The sequence below is a fragment of the Xiphophorus maculatus genome, chromosome 18, assembly GCF_002775205.1.
Source record: "Xiphophorus maculatus strain JP 163 A chromosome 18, X_maculatus-5.0-male, whole genome shotgun sequence".
NCBI classification, from domain to species: domain Eukaryota; kingdom Metazoa; phylum Chordata; class Actinopteri; order Cyprinodontiformes; family Poeciliidae; genus Xiphophorus; species Xiphophorus maculatus.
The window spans coordinates 3,847-24,482 of record NC_036460.1 but is presented as its reverse complement, the minus strand read 5'-3'; the positions used below and the strand labels follow the sequence as shown (position 1 = coordinate 24,482).

Here is a 20,636-nt window from a genome sequence, read left to right as displayed (position 1 = left end):
ACTGTGTTCCCACTGTGTTCTCGAAGTGTTCCCACTGTGTTCTCACGGTGTTCCCACTGTGTTCTCGAAGTGTTCTCACTGTGTTCTCGAAGTGTTCCCAATGTGTTCCCACTGTGTTCCCACCGTGTTCCCACTGTGTTCCCACCGTGTTCCCACTGTGTTCTCACTGTGTTCTCACTGTGTTCCCACTGTGTTCCCATTGTGTTCTCGAAGTGTTCTCACTGTGTTCCCACTGTGTTTTCACTGTGTTCCCACCGTGTTCCCACTGTGTTCCCACTGTGTTCTCACTGTGTTCCCACTGTGTTCCCACTGTGTTCTCGAAGTGTTTTCACTGTGTTCCCACTGTGTTCTCACTGTGTTCCCACCATGTTCCCACCGTGTTCCCACTGTGTTCTCACTGTGTTCCCACTGTGTTCTCACTGTGTTCCCACTGTGTTCTCGAAGTCTTCTCACTGTGTTCCCACCGTGTTCCCACCGTGTTCTCACTGTGTTCCCACCGTGTTCCCACCGTGTTCTCACCGTGTTCTCACTGTGTTCCCACTGTGTTCTCACTGTGTTCCCACCGTGTTCCCACTGTGTTCCCACCGTGTTCCCACCGTGTTCCCACTGTGTTCCTACCGTGTTCCTACCGTGTTCTCACCGTGTTCTCACTGTGTTCCCACCGTGTTCCCACCGTGTTCCCACCGTGTTCCCACTGTGTTCTCACTGTGTTCCCATCGTGTTCCCACCGTGTTCTCACTGTGTTCCCACTGTGTTCCCACTGTGTTCCCACCGTGTTCCCACCGTGTTCTCACTGTGTTCCCACTGTGTTCCCACCGTGTTCCCACCGTGTTCCCACCGTGTTCTCACCGTGTTCCCACCGTGTTCTCACCGTGTTCCCACTGTCTTCTCACTGTGTTCCCACCGTGTTCCCACCGTGTTCCCACCGTGTTCTCACTGTGTTCTCACCGTGTTCCCACCGTGTTCCCACCGTGTTCTCACCGTGTTCCCACTGTGTTCTCACTGTGTTCCCATCGTGTTCCCACCGTGTTCCCACTGTGTTCCCACCGTGTTCCCACCGTGTTCTCATTGTGTTCCCACTGTGTTTTCACTGTGTTCCCACTGTGTTCCCACTGTGTTCTCACTGTGTTCCCACCGTGTTCCCACTGTGTTCTCACTGTGTTCCCACTGTGTTCCCACTGTGTTCTCACCGTGTTCCCACTGTGTTCCCACTGTGTTCTCGAAGTCTTCTCACTGTGTTCCCACCGTGTTCCCACCGTGTTCTCACTGTGTTCCCACCGTGTTCTCACCGTGTTCCCACTGTGTTCCCACTATGTTTTCACTGTGTTCCCACTGTGTTCCCACTGTGTTCCCACTGTGTTCTCACTGTGTTCCCACTGTGTTCTCACTGTGTTCCCACCGTGTTCCCACCGTGTTCCCACTGTGTTCCCACCGTGTTCCCACCGTGTTCCCACTGTGTTCTCACCGTGTTCCCACCGTGTTCCCACCGTGTTCTCACCGTGTTCCCACCGTGTTCCCGCTGTCTTCTCACTGTGTTCCCACCGTGTTCCCACCGTGTTCCCACCGTGTTCCCACCGTGTTCCCACTGTAAATACCGTTTTTATTTTATTTTAGTCCCTCCAGAAGCTCCGTCATCTGAGGTCAGAAAGAAGAAACCGTCTCAACTCACCTCAATGAATCAGCTACTGGAGCCGAGGATAATTAGGTAACCAATGGTGTCATGAGTGTGTGTGTGTATGTGTGTGTGTGTGTGTGTGTGTGTGTGTGTGTGTGAAAGCTCCTGGGACAGGAAAGGGAAGAGATGACCATTTCCTGCTGCAGCAAGAAAATAAAACAAACAGGAAACAAGGAGCAGAGCTCACAGGGAGCAGAACCAGGAGAGGAGGCTTTGGACCGACGGAGCTGCAGAACCAGGAGAACCCAGTGGAAGAAGCTGAAGGATCTTGAGGAACTCAGCAGGATCTGGTGTTCTGGGCCGATTGAGGAAGGAACCGGGTTTGGATCCTGTAGGAACATCAAGGGGAACCAGAGAGGAACCAGAACCAGAGATGTCCTCCACCTGACTGGATTTCTCTTAGTGAAAAGGTAAGAACCGCATCTTCGGGCCGGGTTGTGTGGTTCTGTTCGGTTCTGACAGTGAGATCCATGAAAGGTGGGTTTAAACCAGCAGAACCCGGCTGCTGGCGGCTCAGAACCAGCAGGATCCTCCTAATAAACGTCTGTTGGGTTTATCCGTGTCGTTGCTATAGCAACACATTATGCTCAATGTTCCCAAAATTAAATCAAGTATGGAGGAATATTAAATTCTGAAGTCAAAATGAAGCTGATTATTCTGTCGATATGAAGCTTTAAAGGTTTTTAACAAGAAACACATTTCAGCTGAAAATGTAAGTATTTTTATTTTCCAGTGTTTTAATGTTATATTTTACAGTGATGATAATGTTTGTTGTTTATAAAGTTTCTTTGATCTTCCTGCCCATCAGAGAGATGAGAAATTATTGGTAAAAACTCACCTGGATAAACGAAACAAACAAACGAAACAAACGAAAATCTTCTGATGGGGCAACAGAGAGAACGACACCAACGGGACGGGGTCATGGAAGGGTCATGGAGGGGTCATGACGGGGTCATGGAAGGGTCATGGAGGGGTCATGACGGGGTCATGGAGACAGGCTGCTAACGGCTCATCATGACTTCATCAGAGAACTGAAAGCAGAGGAAAGTTTTCACCTCCTTTCAGATTCTGCTGGGTTTTTAAAAACCTATTTTAAATTCTGATCCGGGTTCAGAAAACCCACCCAGACCCGTCTGGTCTGGAAATATTCGCCTCTCGGCCTTTCAACCCGTTCCTCCTCTGCAGCAGCTAGTTGCTAGCAGCTAGCAGCTAAAGGGTCTTTGGCATCGCTGTGGATGAACTTTGACCCTCTCTACTTTACTGAGTTGATTTCATTCAGACACATTTGAAGGTTTCCCAGCAGGTTAAAGGTCGTTCCACAGGATGACTAGACTTAAATCCAGACTTTGACTAGGCCACTCCAAACCTTCAAGCGGACTTGCTGGTGTGTTTTAGTTCTGCTGGAGAGGCGTCCAGGCCGGCCCAGAGCATCATACTGCCACCACCAAGGCGGTGGCTAGCTAAGAGGTTAGCTAAAAGCACTCATCATAAAGATTAGCTATGCTAACTCGCTTCACCAACATAGCATATAGCTAAAGCTAATGCTAAAGCGCTAACATCAATTCAAATTATATCTACCCTTGAAAGACTTTAACCCTCAAGCAGCAGATTAATTTTTATATCATCATTTTACATGTTTTTTTATAACCTACATAAAATGTTTATATCTTGTATTTTGCTCCTGCTTGTTTCTTGTTTTAAATAAAAAGCATAAACATCTAAATACTTGAAGAATTCATAAGTTTATCACCAAAACTTCAAACTTTATCCAGCTGAATTTTCACAAATCAGCCGAGATAATTAGAATTTATCCTGAAGTATTAAATTGAGGGACGCTAAGCGCGCTAAATGAAAAATTAGCTTCTCTGTTAGCGGATTAGCAGAAGCTAGTTCACTGCTGGTCGTTATGAGTTTTAACTTCCAGACGTTTGCTAACGTCTCATCATGACGGGTTTTCTGGAGAAGGTGAGTCGGGCCTTTGTGTTCTGTTGGGTCGGCTCTGGTTCTGGCCGGTTTTCTCTCTTCCTTGCTGCTGAATCATGACAGCGGGTTTGTCTTTCTGCAGGATCACATTCAGCAGATGTTCTGTTTGTTTCTGGATCCTTATTTCCGTCCCAATCTGGCAACCAGCTAAAGTCCTGTGAAAATGTCCAGACCATAAAAATGATATTTTCTTTATTGGCTCCTTGGTTTTCCAGTCTGCCAGCTGGAATACTGGTTTATGGCGACTGGGATCCGGTCAGCTGTTGGACTCTGGACAGAACTTTAATTTCTCCTTGAGGAGATTTAAAATGTGCCGATCGGAGCCTGCAGACGTTGAGTCGTTGTGTTTTTTGTGGAGCTGCAGAGATGTTTGGCTGCAGTGACTCATCGGTTCTTCTATCTCCTCTGAGCAGAGCTGAGCCGCGTTTCCTCCTTTCCTCACCAGTTTTCCTTCAGACACGGAGAGTCGGAGGAAACCGACCTCGTTTCAGACGCTTTCCTTCCTAGCTGGCAGGTAGAGGAATCTTCTGCTGACGCATTTATGGCTCAGTTTTCTTCTGATCTAAAAACAAACCTCCTTCCTTCTCAATCTGCTGGACATTTTTCAACTAGTGACCAAATGAATCCAGGAATAGTTGTTAATAGCAGAAACCCTTTTTTCATGAAGAGTTGATGTTCAAACTTTCGATTCTTCCCTGTTGTGAAACCAGGATGAACCAACGACCAGAGCAAAAGAAAAGCAGCTCTCAGCCCTTTGACTGTAAGAACTTCTCCTTTCGTGACCGACTGACCTGATTCAATCCACAAAAACACCTTTTAATAAATTTGAACCACTGACTCAGCAGGACAGCTTTCCTCTTTCAGCAGCAGTTTGACTTCAGACGCCTTCAGAGTTTAACCTGAAATCTGACCAGAGCTGCTCTGTTTGACTTCTAGCTGATTTTCAAGCTGCACATTAAAATGATATGATATCTTTCATTTTTAAAATACAATCGTTTACACAAAGCTCCTCCAAGAAAACAGAAATCTGTAGAAAGGGTTAAACCTTTGTGTTCCTCAGGGCTGCGTGTCAGGAACACTGTTCTTAGACTGATGTGGAAATCACTTTAGAAGCAGATTTATTCATAATGACGGGTTTTATTTAGCTGAAACAGAACCTGAGTCTGTTGATGTTCATAAACAGCAGAATCAGTTTAACCCTTCACTGCCTGGAAGAAGAAGAACAGCTGACCTCTGACCTTTCCTCTGCTGACTCTTTAAAACAAAACTACAAGATTTTTCAGTCATTTCTGTTGTTTTGTCTTGTTGCAGCTCGAACTTTACTGTCCCAGCGTAGCGCCGCCTGGTGGCAGAGTGGAGGATGCTGGGAAGGTTTCCTCTGGGGGGTCAGTCTGCCATGACCTCCGTGACCCCAGAGGTCAACCGGTCCGGGTACTGATCCAGGTTCTGAGAGCACACATGTAATTCCTCACCATGACGGATTTCGGCCCCTCTGCTGTCAGTAGGAACATCATTAATGTCCAGAACCGGAGTGAGACAGAGCCTGGCGGTTCTGGACGACCCGAGCGGGTCTCAGGGATGAAAACAACCCTGCAGATGTTTTCCAGGACAACATTTATCTGCAACCTAAAACGTTTTACACATTCTCAGGCTTAATTAAAAACTGCCTTTAAGAAGAGAACAGAACCGGAACCAGAGGCTGCCGGTGGGAACGGAGATGGCTCTGCTAGCTACAAGCTAACTCAGCTAAGCATTGAGATACAATAGTAAACGATAGCTATGCTAACGTCTTAGCGCTAGTTTAAAACAACATGGTATTTATGAGCACAGAATAATTTGCTGCTCTGCATCACAGCTGGACAGGAAGCTGAGCTGAACCAGGAACACAAAGGTCAAAGGTCATGTTGGGCTAACCGTTTGGTTAGGGCGTAAGTAAATTTACCAAAATGAATGAAAGTCAATATAAAGTCCTGATCTGGGTGTGAATAGAGACATGAGGTGTGAACAGCGTTCTGTTGATCGATGACAGGAACGAGGTTCTGCTGGACTCTGAGGCAGAGATCCGATCAGTTCACTGCAGCACAGAAACATTCCTGATCCTTCCTCAGCAAATTTACCGGGACGAGTCAAAGGTTTTTAACCAGGGAATATTTCAAGGTTTCATAAATGAGCTGAGCCGCGATCAGAGGCGGCTACGTTTCCCTCCGTAGACGAGTTTAAATGTTCAGATGAAGGCTGGAAAATGAAAATAATCCACGATAATACGTTATTACAGCAAAATAACACAAAGGGTCAAATTAGCTACAAGCTAACGTCCTGCAAAATATGCAGAATTTAATCATCAAATCATCATTAACAATTTAAATAAAGAAATCTTAGCAACATTTATCAAGAACACCATTGGCATCATGCTAACCAGAGCAGAATTAGCATCATGCTAACCAGAGCAGAATTAGCACCATGCTAACCAGAGCAACATTAGTAACTGATTATAAAGAACAAATGATTTTATGTATATTTAATTGAGTGACTCTGATTGGCCAGATATTTATTAAATTTGCCTAGCAACCACACATGATTGGCTGTTGAGCTGCAGACTAGCAGATCAGGAGAGAAATCCACGGTTGAGTGAAGCTCAGTTGGTGGAAATATTGTATAAATATTCATATTACATTCAGGAACACTATGAAGGAAAACTGGCTTTGATAATACATTTTTAAATAATATTTATATGTATATATCGTATGAATCAGTTGCCACTTTAAGCTTTAATTCAACTTTAAAGTAAAGCTGCGAAGGTAAAAAATGAAATTAGTTCAATAAGGGACTAATTAACTCTGGTTTCTGTGGCAACGCATATCGCTGTAAGGAATTACTGATGATCAGTTCTGTGGGGCCCGGCCCCCTGCTGGCCCCCGTCTAGAACCGCCCATGCTTCTACCCATCAGGTGGAACCGCAGAGTGACACACAAATCATATTATTATGAACATTATTATTATTAAAAGCCCATCAGAAACGTCCTGATCCAAACTTTCCTCTCATTTTACAGTTTTCAGTCCAGAACCGGAACATTTCCAGAGTTTGGACCGAAAACGTTCAAAACAAACATTAATTCTTCATAAAAACACTGAATTTTTATTTCTGGATTTGTTTTCTGTATTAGAAATATCAGTGTGACTGTTGGAGAGCCCTTCAGGGACCGTAGGAAATCTGAGATTCAGCTGCTAACTGCTGCGTTTAAAAGCTTGTAAAACATTTTGGTTCTGGTTGCTTTTGGGTCACCTGATGGATGTTTGCAGTAAACACACAAATAAATCATTTCTTGTCTCTCCCGTGTATCTGTTACCATGACAACAAGTTTTTAATTCAGGAAAGTCACTATTAAAGAAAAAAAAATCTAATATCTATAAAAAGTTTTAAATCTGGTTTTTGAGTATTGTTATGGGTGGAAGGTTAAACTTTCAGTATGACCACTTCACGGTCTCCCCGCGCCAGCAGAGTTTAAAACAGCATAAATGAATCTGTTGTCAGAGTGTCCCTGAACGCCCCTCGGGGCCGCTCGGGGACTCCCGCCGTTGCGCACATTAGAGGCGCATTCAGTGCAGCCAGCTGCGGGATTCTGACCGGTCTCTGCCGACTCCCTCTCCCCGCTTTGGGCGCTCCCAGCCCGGGTCAAGCCGCCGGACCGAACCGCCAACATGTCTGCCACCAGTAAGTGGAGAAACAAACGGAATCTTTTTCCACGCAAGTTGCTAAATATGAACAAAACCAACACATTTCCAGAATTTTCCAGATGATTTGAGGCTGTAAAATAATGAATTCTGCTGGTTCTGACGGGCTGGTGTTCTGGATCTCTGCTGGTTTTAAGCAGATCAATGAGTTTCTTTCTTCTTTTCTCCAAACTTTCTGCCCTTTTCTCCTCTTTTTGGTCTCTGAATGACTTTGATTTCACATTGAAATTAGTTTGAGGTCGCAGGACGCGTCACTGATTAACCCCGAGCCTGGCACTTATTTACCGGCATAATTTAATTTAATCCCAAAGGAAATTCAGATTTTACTGCATCTGATCCACCTGGCAAATCTGTCTGATAAACAACTTTTATGAATTTATTTACTCATATAATCTGTAACTAAGTTTTAACTTGCAGCAAGATATTTAAAGGTGCTTCTAGCGCCTCACACTGCCATCTAGTGGTCCAGTTTGGGACGACAGGAAGCAGCCTGGCCTGAGATTAAAGCTGCATGTGACTCGGAATAAAAGACTTGGTGAAAAAAAGTTGATTTATTCATAAATATGCTCAAGTTAAAGGGTAAATTTCGCTGCACAGACATTTTGTGGGCAGATGAATAATAATGCAGGCGGAGCATCTGGAACATCATGCAGATTTATTTGTTTCGGATCAGAGCCAGATTCTCTCTTGAGCCACAAACACTGGAAAAAATATTTCTTCAGGTCGTTGTTTTTGTCCAGAGGGAAAAGGACAGGTACTCTAGCGCCTCCTACTGTCTGTCTGTGCAGATTACAATTCAATCAAGAGACTGAAAATGAAAAAAATGACGAACAAAAGAAAAGTTTGGCGCATCTTGTGAAACCATCTTAGTGGCATATTGATTGATTTCTAAAGGTTTCATACATTTTAATTTGCATAATTTAATATTTTTCTTCTCTTTAACTGAAACAAACCAACTGTTTTACTGACAGAAACAAAGTTCTTGATGTTTTTTACTGTTTGAGGCGCTCAGGAGCTTCTGGTCCTCTATTCACTTAAAGGTGTCTGCATCCATAAATCTGTACTTTTATGTTTAATTTGAGTAATTTAGTCATTTTCTCTGATTTTAAATCTGCTAAGTTGGGTTTATAAAAAGAGGGAACTGAAAATCTCCAGCGTTTTGTAAAAGCTGATGTTTGATCTGAACCTGGAAGAGTTTTTATTGATCAGGTGGATCCCATCAGGCTGAAACATGTCGACATGTTAGAAGGGATTCAATTTCTTAAATGTCCAAACTTAAAAAAAGAGAAAACTTTAGAAAAAGGAGGAGGGAAACGCAGCAAGCCCAACGCCATGGTGCCTTCACTGACTGCAGGAAATCTGCGGCTGTTTGCCTCCAGATGTTGTGGGACTGATGAGTAAAGTCCAGGATCTGGTTTGGATTTGAGTGAAATATGCGAGCAGCAGCCAGCAGGTCTGGCCTGCAGACGCGCCTGAAACACGGAGCAGATTCTGGACCAGTTCCAGGGCGAAGCGGGTCGGTTCCGACCGCCGACCCGGCCGAGTCCGGAGGAGTCAAACAGAATAATGGAGGCTGGTTAAAGCCTGTTTATCCCTCTTCATTCATCTGTCACTCTCAGCCTCCTCCTCTTCCTCCTCTTCCTCACTGAAGCTCTGCAGGATGGAGTCATGAGAGGAAGATGAAGATGAAGATGAATGAAGCAGAACCCCCCCCCCACCCCCCCCCCCCCCCACTGGTTCTGTCACTTCAGCTTCCTGTAGGTGACAGAAGCACAAATGAACCCCGTTGTGACATCACGGCAGCGCCAGCCTCTGATTGGTCGTCGGAGCAACCGGCCTGAACTTCCTGGTGGCTGGCAGTGAAAGATGAGACGCGTCGTCATGGTTACGGCTTCCTGCATCATGCTTATGGACAAAGAGCTGCTTTGAAGCCTCAGCATCTCCTGGAGAAAAAAACAGTTTGAACTGAGTTGAACCGAATCGTTCCCAGAAATCTGTGGGCTCCGGTTCACGTCTGAACAGGCCGATCCAACCAGCCGTCCCGCTGAACGGACCAGGAGCTACAGGAAAAACGTTTCCTGGAGCCGCTCTCGCCTCTGCCTGCCAACACATACTGTACAGCAGTCGCCATGGAAACGCGTCAAGATGGACGTCCAGAGGCGTTTTAACAGGCGATCGACCGTCATAAAGCAGGAACGCAGACACACAGTCAGCCGTCACCGTGACCCCTCCGTGACCCCAGCAGTTCTGGACCGCCTGAGTTCAGAACATCATCAGGCAGAACCAAAGCTGCAGATCCGGCTGACCGGGTTCAGAAGTGAACTGGGTTCTGCAGCAGGTCAGGTTTTCACCATGTTCAGTATGGAGAGTCAAACTAAATACCAACTATATTTAGTTAGGAAGCTAACTAATTAGCTCCTTAGAAACTAAACACACTTGCTGATAAGTGGATGTGGACTGTCAAAATAAAAGCTGGGTGTTTTCCCTTCGTTGCTGGTAAACATCTGGACTTCAAAGCGGCTCAGAGTTTTAAGCTGAAATGTTGAAGAAGAAAAGAGGAAAACGATGACAAGGCGATTCAAAAGCCAGAGACCAGCTTTTATTTTGGTAGTCCACTTCTGGTTGTTGGCAGCTGAATTTTCATATTAGCTAAATATTTAGCTCTAAGCTAAATATCTAACAAAGTAAATATTCAGTTCACTAATTAAATATTTAGTTTGAAACTGTGACATTTATGAATGAATGAATAACTGGAGCTGCGACGCTAACTGGAGCTAGCACCCTAGTTAGCTGCGACGCTAACTGAAGCTGCGACGCTAACTGGAGCTAGCACCCTAGTTAGCTGTGACGCTATCTGGGGCTGGGACTCTATCTGCTGGCTAGTTTCCTGTTGGTTTTTATCTAGCTAGGGGGAGGAGATGTTCTAACCAGGAGCTCTTTGCTTCTCCTTAATTGATATTTCAGGATATTCTACTGAAAATTCGTTTCACATGGGAACAACAAATCTGAAACCACTTTAAGCAGAGGCTAATGTGCTAATAACCTCACAAATGTTTTGCTTAGCCCTTTTGCTAACAAAATTAGCAAACCATTTTCAAAGTTTTGCTTACTTTGTTTAGCCACTTAGCTTCCCCTAAATCAAATCTTAAATAGCTAATTTACTTTGCTGTTTTGTAAACTTTCAGTTGAATAAAGTTCAACATCTGAGTTGAAGTTTTGGTTGGGAGTTGGATGTTTAGATTCATGCTCTTATTTTGAAGTTTGTTTACATAGCAGTTCCATTTCCTGTCCTCCTTTTCTCTCTTTTTACAAGAAGTTTTATGTCGGAATTGGAAAGTATAAAACAAATGAATAAATGAGGTGTAATGGTTAAATTTGGTGCTTTAGCATTAGCTTCTGCCACACCATGCTGGTTTAGCTCTTTAGCATTAGCTTCAGCTACATACCATGCTGGTTTAGCACTTTAGCATTAGCCTCAGCTACATACCATGCTGGTTTAGCACTTTAGCATTAGCCTCAGCTACATACCATGCTGGTTTAGCGCTTTAGCATTAGCTTCAACTACATACCGTGTAGGTTTAGCGTTAGCAGAATTAATGTTTATGAGTGTTCAGGGCTAGCAATGCTAACGTTTCAGCTAGCAGTGCCCGCCACTAGTTTAATTGTTTTAGTTTAAAGACGGAGACCATCATGGTGGAACCATTTTATCCAGGGCTTGTAAAGATTAGCTGGATGTTATCAGGGTGAAAATGACTCTAAGGAACAAAATGTCTTCGTCCCTTTTGCAGTTTTATGTGTTTGCAGGTTTGACTTCATCATTCGATTCACTCGAACAACAAAACACAAAGTTTAATCAAGATTAAAGCCTTAAGATAAGGGTGAACAAAACAAGCAGGATTACACAGGAGATCCGATGATACCTGGATGTGTGTTTAGAGTCAACATCAGATCGGATCGTCTGGTGGTGACACCAACAACATGAGTGACCCCATCTGACCTGCAGCAGCATCAGGGCAGCCGCAGCATCAGGGCAGCCGCTGCGCCGCCTTCAGCTGCTGTTGGATCGCAGGAGAACAAACAGTGAAGATAAAATCTGCAGTAAAATGGAGGCTGTGAACAGGAACCATGATGAGTTCAAGACATCGAGACGTTTTTCCAGTTTTGATTTTGCGGTGATGCAACATCTGAAACTCTGGTTTTTATGTTTCAGGTTTAAACTGTTGGAGTTTTTACAGTAGGAACCAGATGTTTACATACGCTATGAAAACTCCTTTGTCTCCGTCAGATGAAACTTCCTGGCATCGTTTTCTTTGAACCGGTTTGAACTGGTCAGTCGCTCTGGCCCGTTTCTCCAGACGAAACCGGTAGAACAGGGTCGGGTTTCTGGGCCGCCTTGCTCAGAAACCTTTGGATCAGACTTTGTTTTGGTCCTGAAGTCACTTTGGAGCCACTATTAACGGGTCAGGGTTTAACCAGGAGCTTTCTGCTAATGCGCTAATAGCAGAACCAATTCTTCATTTTCCGTTTTAGACTTTTTGCTAACTTTGAAAACATTTAGCGGATTTAGCTTTCACTAATTCATTCTTCTCAAACTTTCAAATGGATAAAGTTCAAAATCTGTGTTGAAGTTTTCTCTTATTGACTGTAAGGACGTTTATATTCATGCTCTTATTTTGAAGTCTGTTTCCTCTTCTCGCGTTCTCTCTTTTATTCCAAGTAATTTTATTTAGCAAATGGCAAGTATACAACAAATGAACAAATGAAGATTAATGGTTGAAATTAGCATTAGCTTTTGTTAAAACCTGTGTTGGTTTAGTTCATTCCTTTTGTTGATCTAACAGACATGAGAGTTTATTCTGATTTAAAGTCAGATGGTCGTTTTTTACAGTGTATGTAAATATCTGGTCCTGCTGATCAGGAACCAGTGGAGCTGATGGTGGATCAATAAAAACCTTTATTGGCTCCAAAGTCCTGGTGCTGCTCTGCCAGACCGGGCTGACTCATTTGGGCTTCGTCCGCTGATCCGAACTCTGGAGCTGCTGGTTCTGGATGCTGGTTCTGTTCCTGGATTGGAGCAGAAGAGTTTCTTATTGTCTTATTGTCCAAAACAAAAAGCCATGAACTGTTTGCTGCGAGTTGATCCACTGAAGAACTTCTGGTTCTGGTTCTGGTTCTGGTTCTGGCTCTGGTCCGGCTGATAAATCAGAGAAATCTTCCTCATTCAGCCTCTTCATTATGTTTAAGAAGGAACTGGGAGAAGTTCTGTGGATTGTTTGCTGGAGAGCAGTGAAGGTCCAAACATCTTTAACCAGTTGAGCTAAGGCGCTGTTAGCTTATTAGCTTGTTAGCATATTAGCTTTCTAAGCATTTACCACACTCAGCTTCCCCTGATTTAAATGTTCCAGATCAATTCTAAAGCATTGATGAACCTTTTGTAAACTTTGACTTGAATAAAGTTCGACGTCTGAGTTGAAATTCCTGCTCTTATTTTGAAGTGCTTGAAGACTGTTTAGAGCAGCGTTTCCCAATTCTAGTCCTCAGGCCTCCCTGCTCTGCATGTTTTAGATGAGCCTCTATTCCTGAACAGCTGATTCAAATGACTGCATGAACATCAAGTGCTGCAGAAACCTGTTGATCACCCAAAGATTCAATCCAGGTGTGTAGCAGAAGGGAAACACCTAAAACATGCAGGGCAGGGAGGCCTGAGGACCGGCATTGGAAAACGCCGGTTTAGAGCATTTCTGTTTTTCTCTTTCTTTTCTCCAGTAACTTTATTTCAAACAACAAACATACAGGAACAAAAATCTGAGGTCATTATGGAAGAAGTGAACTGTTGCTGCTCCTGCTGACTCTCAGGACCAGATGAGTTTTGAATTGAAGTTAGCGCTTTAGCATTAGCTTCCACTTAATACCATTTGTTGTAGCGCTTTAGCATTCAGCTACTTAGCAATATTCAATGCTAACCAGCTGAGTGCTAAATATTGTGGCTAAGTGTTGATGTTGTGTTTAGTGTTTTAGCATTAGCTTTTGCTAAATACAGTGTTCATTTAGTGCTTCAGCATTAGCAGAACGAATGTTTATTATTAGTGTTTTAGGGTTAGCATAGCTAACCTTTTAGCTAGCGGTGCCTAGCTGCACTTTATCCATAATTGATGTTTAATTATGGGTTTGGCTGATCGGGTTTTTGTAAAGTTCTTTAGATTCTGACATTTTTATATTTACGACTTTATTTATTTACATATTTTAACTCCTGCTGCCTGTCAGCTGGGTTCGACTCTCCGTCACCTTTTTAACCACTGTGAACCGGACCGGACCGTCTGCGAACCGGGTCGACTGTGAACCGGACCGGACCGGACCGGCTGCGAACCGGGCCGGCGGCCATGTTTTTGAGGAGTTTCTGCATTCATACGGCTCCGGATATTAACCAGAGACGCTCCGTTGGTTCGGGTTGTGTAAGTCTGGCTGCAGGCTGAAGGATGAGGGCGGTTCTGAGCTTTCAGAACCCGCGGCCCGGTTAGCGACCGGGCTGCATCTGTGTCTCATTAAAGCAAAGCTCCGACTCAGCAGCGTTTCTGCAGAGAAGCAGCTGCTGGGATGAAGCTGCGGAGGAAAGTCCAGGTTCTGACCCAGAGGATGAGTGAAAGGTTGTGACTGGGCTCATGTTCCAGAACCAGCTGACTGACCCGGCCTGCAGCGCTGAGGGAAACGTCCACATCAAACTGATGAAACAAGATCATTTCTGTTTGAGTCAAATTAAATTAAAGCTCAAAGAGAAACAACGGCTGATTTCTGCAACAAACCCAAAATGTTCCAGTTCGTCTCCCGTCATTTCAGGACAAACGTTGCAGACCGGTTGGTTCAGTTCAGCTTTTCTGGCTTTGAGTTCAACAAACCAAGGAGATTTCAGTTCTGCAGAAAAACCGAAGCTTCAAATTCACCTTTAAAACCAGAGACGTTGGTCCGTCCGGCAGCGGTCAGCTTGGTTCTGATCAACTTTACTGCAGTAGAATAATTCTGCCTGTTTTAACTGAATGCCCTCTTTCATCCTGTGAGTCGGCCGCCTTGTTTTCTCCTGGAGGTTTTTCTGCCAGGCCTCAGATTAATAACCTTTAAATCTCCAGGATGTCCACAGATGAACTGGGCTGTTCTGCTGTGTTCAAGTCTTTTTTAGCAAACTATCTGATGAATGCAGGAATAAATCTGTGACTACTGTCATTTGTTTTCCGCTGTGTTTGCTGGAAAGTGATGCGTTTCTGACCAATCAGGAGCTGGGAGGCTGAAGCAGGAAGTAGTCGATCAGCTTATGAAATGATTTTTATTCCAGTTGACGGTTTCCTGCTGCAGTCTGATTATCTCTGCAGTCGTTTGTCATGAAGCGGCTGCAGGTCAGGGCTCAGCCTGATTGGGTATCTGCTCGCCTTCCTGGTTTCCTGTTTGTGTCTGGTGACCATAAAAGGTCGAGACGTCGTGGCCTCGTCCTGTTGAACACGACGTTCTGTTCGCAGGAACCTGAGAGGGAGGCGAAGGTTGACCTGCTGCTGGCAGGATGAGACCAAGAATCAGAGCAGAGTTTTATTTTTCTGTGAATTTCATGGAGTTGCACAATATAAATAAATCCTCATGACTTCGTCAGGATAAGAGTCTGACTGCAGGAGATCCTGGCAGCTGCTGATCCTGAAGATCTGCAACATTTGACAAACAAAATCTGATAATATAATAATGATATTATCTGATATCATTTCCAAAGTTCATCAAATTAATAATCCAAAGATTCATCAGCTGAACATCAGAAGCTGATGAGTGAAATCAAACCGTTAGCGTCTGGAAGCTTCTGGTTCAGGTTCTTCAGGGTTTTTAGTTTTTATTCTCAGTCATGGGCGCCGCTAACTAAAATGTTAGCTCTGCTAACCCTGCAGCACTAATCATTAACATTAGTTCTGCTAATGCTAAAACTCTACAGGCCCATGATAAAGAGCTACACAAACAAGGTATTTATCGGAAGCTAATGCTAACCTGCTAAATCAACGAGGTATTTAGCTAAAACTAATGCTAAAGTGTTAGCTTCAATTCAAATGATATCTGCCCTTGTTAACCTGCAATCCTGCAGCACCAGTTGAATTTGGATGTGTTGTGTATCGCTCCTAGATGTTGTTTTTATTTTGGTCCTTTATGTTTCCTTTAGAAATAAAGTTTTTGGGTCTAATAAATCTTAAACTTCTTGAAGGATTCCTAACCAAAACTTCAACACAGATCTTCAAATTTATTCAACTGAAAATGAATGAACTCTTCAGGATTTATCTGGGAAAATTAATTCAGGTGAAGCTAAGTGAGCTAAATGTTTCTGAAATGAGCAGAAAATGCTAATCAAAAAATTTGCTTCTCTATTAGCACATTAGCGGGTCAGTAGAATGTGAACTGATGTCATTGAACCAATGACTATATTAAATTGAATCAAGTGAATGTGACGTGACGCTCGGGTTGTAAATGTTTTAAATGTTAAATATTTCCAGGTTTAAGAAGCAAAAAATCGGCGACAGAAAAATGTGAAATTATTCAGAATCAAAGAGAAACAAACAACCTGAAGTGATGAAGCTTCGGCCCTGAGCTGCTGTCTGATGTTGGGGGGAACCGGTGGCCTTTGACCCCACCGTGCCCAGGGGCCCCTGAGCATTGTGCCAGCCAGGCCCCGGGCTCCGGGCCCCGCCCTGCGGCGAGCAGCATGGGACCCCGGAGTCCTCGCCTCCGTCCGTCACACTATCGCTGTCCTTTCCGCTCCATTGTTTGTGTCCAGCAGCTTCCGCGATGCCCTGCGACCCTCTGGAAGAAAACAGGCTGTGCGAGCGCCGCCGGGGCTGCTGGGTATTTATGGAAGCAACCGCCACTGAATCACTTCCCACTTCACCCTGTAGCAGCGTCTCTGTGTGTGTGTGTGAGAGACTTTCCTTTACAAGTCTGTTTGCTCCGTTAGAAGCGGTTTCTATTTCTGGCAGCAGCCGCGCGTCCTGAGCTGGTGAGACTGGAAACCAGCAACATGAACAACATCCGCTCCCAGTCCACCTCCAGGGGTGTTTACCACTTCAGAGGCCGCTGCTCCGGCTCTCATTCATCTGGGGCCAACCCGGATGCTACCAGCTAGCATCCAAACCTGCATGCTAGCTGACTGCAGCAGTTGGTCTCCATCATTTATAAATACAGAAGATATGGCTTAAAAAATTAAATTACAAGAATTAGCAGATTAAAGTTCCAATACTAACAGAAAAAAGTCATAAAATTACAAGAAAAAAGTTTTTCTGATGAGAAAAGTTTCAATATGTGACGTTTGTGGTTCTTTGAAACAATCATTTCAGAATCCTCCTATTCAGTCATGTGATGGTTATGTGTTAAAAAGTTAAGCATTTCCTTAATTGTAAAACAAACACCTAGTGGTTGGCACATTTCTGCTAACAACTGCTAACAGTAGAGCTACTTTTTAGCTTAGCGCTTCATCAGTTAGCGCACTTAGCTTTCCCTAAAGCTTTCTGGTGTAAAACCCTTATCGGTCATGATGGATGTTCAGGTTCATAGAAACGGCTTAAACCAGTGACGCGCCTCGCCTGAGGGCCGATTTAATCATTAACGTGTTTCCTAGGAACCGTTGCGGTGTCACTAAGACGGTCTCTGCAGCCGCCTGTTAATGTTTGCAGACTTTATGGCTCTTTGTCCTGCTGGCGTTCAGACCGTTTATAACTGATCTAATGATCTGCGTGGCGTTCCACTATGTTTTATGGTGATTACCTGTCCTCCATATTTAGGGGTTTGAGCTGAACGTCATTGAAGTTGTTGGTAGCAGAAAGTAAAACTGGAGACTTGATGTTTCAGCCAATCAGGAAGGCAGAGTGAGATTCTCAGAGCAGGTCTTCAAAATGTTTCAGGAAAAGCAAAGTAAAGTCAGGAGGGTGGAAGTGTCTCTGCGGTCCTGAAGTCAGGCGTTAACGTTTAGCTTCTGATCAAACATTTACCTGCTGGACTCAGTTTCTCAATAAAACGAACACCGTCAGTCAGGGTGTGTCTCATAGTGTCTGATTTGTTAAGATATTTCCATTAAAATGAACAAGTTGACGATGTTTGTAGAGGTTTCTGTTGATCTTCTTGATCTTTCCGTCAGACTAAAACCAGTTTATGACACAACAAATGAGGATTTGAAGTGATGATGATGATGAATCAATGACCCGATGAAGACATGTCAGGAGGAGACATGTTGTCCCATCGCCGTCAGTCTGGTCCTGAACAGCTCTCAGCATAGCATCTAAGCATAAACCCACCAGAATCAGATCCCATCATCCCTCGGGACTCCATGTCCGGAGGACAGGAAGTTACTCTGGAAACAAAACAAAGTTTAGATCATTCCTGCAGAGATTGGACCAGTTTATTCCTCAGAGATCTGTGGCTTTCCAGAAAGAAGTTATCTGTTTTTAAAAGTATGGATAAGCTAACAAAACAACAACAAGAAGTCTTGTTTCCAGTCTGGACTCTGGTAAAGGTCAGAGGTTAAGGTTGATGAACCCTGCTGGACATTAGGAAGTAAACATGCGATCTAACTCTAGTCTGGAAAAGTCCTTGAATGTCTCCACTGGTTGATTTATGTCCAGATGGACTGTAGCTGGTCCAGTGAATGCATCGTGATGAAAAATTGTTGCATGGTAAAGCTGAAAACCTTGGAACTAGTGATGAGCCAACTGCGACCTTTAAAAAGTTTGACCTTCTGATTTTTCTTTGCCAAGTTGGCACCAAAAGGGTGGCCAATGTAAGCCACTGGAGGAGGCTGATTTTCAGATCTTTGCTAAGATATATAAGGTTGGTGGATACGATCAGTTTCTCAGGGAAGTGTCGGTCGATCAATGATCTCCCAAAATGAAGGAAATCTGAGCCGATTTGTTGGTGCACATGTAGCTGGAACATTTTTACCTAATCTGGTTTTAAAACACGGCATCGTTGATCATATCTAATTTCATTTTGGTTTAGATCGGTACTTTAGAGACTCTGATTGACTGGTTGGTTGATTAATCAATCGATGTCTCTTCTTCCATCCTCAGGTGTTCCCACCCCAGTCCCCCCACCCCTGGTTCCATCATGCCTATCTTCAAGAACCTCCCTGTGCGCCTGAAAGGTGGTGGTCCAGTTCTAGACAACGCCTTGTTCTTCCGCAGGATGAGTCTCAACATCACTCCCCACCACAACCCCTTTGAACACGATGATGACAATATCCATGGCAACGGCAGCCATGAAAGCCACTGGTCACCAGGAAGCTCGCTGTTGGACGGCGACATGCCGAGGGACCGCAACCCATTTGAGGACGAGGAGGACGAGAACGAGGCCAACGAAGGCAAGAAAGGAAACGGCAGCGGAGGGTCAGTGAAGGGTTCGTTCAAGTTTAAGTCGCCGCTGAAGAGTCTCGGAAAACTCGGGAAGAACCTGAGGATGTCGGGAAAGAGCAAAGATGGCGACACGCCGTCCCCACAGGGGTCGCTGCAGGGAACGCCGTCGCCTTCACAGAAGAAGAAGAGAGGCAGGAGGAGCTCAGAGGGCAGTCTGCTCAGGTGAGACACCGCTTACCCTTCTGTCGATTTCACCGGACAAGAGACGACAGAAACAAGGGACATATGACTCAGATCCTCTAGTGACGGAAACATTTATGTTTCATCTATTCATAGAAGCATTGATTTCTCTTTGGTTTTGTTGACTAAAGGTACTTTGATAAAACTTGGCAGTAGATTTGAGATTTTTTGCCTTTTCATAATAAAAAGATACAAACAAGAAGGATAACAGACGAATGGTACATCAGCAGAGATGCTCGACCTATGACCCTTAGTGGTTGAATGGCAGACAGTCGGACTCTTCTTTTTTTTAAGATGTTTCACCTCTGATTTGAAATCTTTCTAACGACCTCAGGGATGCAGGCCGTAGAGGTTAAAGTAGTTTGTAGAAAGTCTTCTATGTTTCAACTGGAAGACTTTCTTTACCTCACAACAGCCAGAGATGCTGTAGTCTGAGTTGGGTGATTGAGTTGAGGTTCCAGACAAAAACAGAATCGTGATGAATAAAGATCAGATCCTGACTTGCTGCCTCTTTTCCAGATTTGCAGGAAAATACCGCGACTCCCTGAGCTCCCGCAAGGAATCCTTCACCAACGGCGAGCTGAACTGCTCGGAGAGCGACTGCGACTCCATCAGCCGGCGCCTGACCTTCATGAAGATGGTGGGCCTGGGGAAGCTGAAGAGGGAGTCCATCACCGACCGAATGTCCCAGGGCCCCGAGGACCAGCCGGTGCAGGAGGAGGAGGTGGTGGAGGAGGTCAAACCCAGAGAGCCTCTGTCAGGTAGGAGGGCCACGAGGAGGCGACCAAACGCCCCCTAGAGGCCAATTGGCTTTGGTCCATTTAGTCCTAGTGACCTTTCTCCTGAAAAACATGTTGGCGTTAGCTCTGAATATCTAGCTAGCTTAGAGTTAAATATAGCTTAGCGCTAAATATAGCTTAGAGTTAAATATAGCTTAGCGCTAAATATAGCTTAGCCCTCTATGGCATGACTTTTTATTTTTGTGGGGAAGAAATATTTTCCTGCATTCTTTGGGAGCTTGGTGGTCCCTAATTACATGTCAATCATAAAATCGGACTCTGACACCTCCTGGAACCAGATTTGGGTTTGTTGCCTCAGGGTAACATTGGTCTAGAACACCAAGATTGTCTACACTGATTATGAGAAATGAAATACAAATCAAACAAAAACTATATTCATAAAAGAACTATTTTTTGGACAAAAATATGTCAAAAATCATGCCCCCCAAAAAATAAAATAAAGGAGCAATGTGAGGTACAGCTATGTGGTTTGTTGCCTGAGGGCAACGCCATGCCATAGAGGGTTAGAGTTAAATATAGCTTAGCGCTATCTCCAACATGTGTTTCAGTAGGAAGGTCGTTGGGATATTTAGTTAGTTCTGATATTTAGCGCTAACTAAATACCAGAACTAAATATCTAGTTAGCTCTGAGATAGCTATCGCTAGTGGGTGTTCCCTGTGTGGTCCGTGGGCCATTTGTGGCCCTTCAAATGATTCTATTGGACCCCTGACCACGAGTCAAGAATGGTTAAAATTTGGCCAACAAATGTTTGGGTCATCAGAAATTGACCCAAGCATTTTGAAAATGGCCCATTTTTCAGTCTGAAGCCTTTTTCATGTTTTAGATCTTTAATGAATTTCATAAATAATTAG

At 44.3% G+C, this 20,636-nt stretch overlaps 1 protein-coding gene across 1 annotated transcript; it reads left to right on the top strand.

Annotated features, from left to right (window-relative positions):
* Positions 1-1,786: 1,786 nt before the first annotated feature.
* Positions 1,787-19,994, top strand: LOC111611911. Its single transcript, XM_023350834.1, has 3 exons — positions 1,787-2,085; positions 18,463-18,966; positions 19,504-19,994. Exons 1-3 carry the CDS (start codon positions 1,802-1,804, stop codon positions 19,781-19,783), a joined length of 1,068 nt encoding a protein of 355 aa, XP_023206602.1. The 5' UTR covers positions 1,787-1,801; the 3' UTR covers positions 19,784-19,994.
* Positions 19,995-20,636: the final 642 nt, after the last annotated feature.

Bases quoted from the DNA above. Each gene is read 5' to 3' on its own strand.
- LOC111611911 (XM_023350834.1), top strand. From the start codon at position 1,802: ATGACCATTTCCTGCTGCAGCAAGAAAATAAAACAAACAGGAAACAAG. The intron at 2,086-18,462 runs GTAAGAACCGCA...TTCCATCCTCAG, and splicing joins GGATTTCTCTTAGTGAAAAG to GTGTTCCCACCCCAGTCCCC. The intron at 18,967-19,503 runs GTGAGACACCGC...CCTCTTTTCCAG, and splicing joins TCAGAGGGCAGTCTGCTCAG to ATTTGCAGGAAAATACCGCG.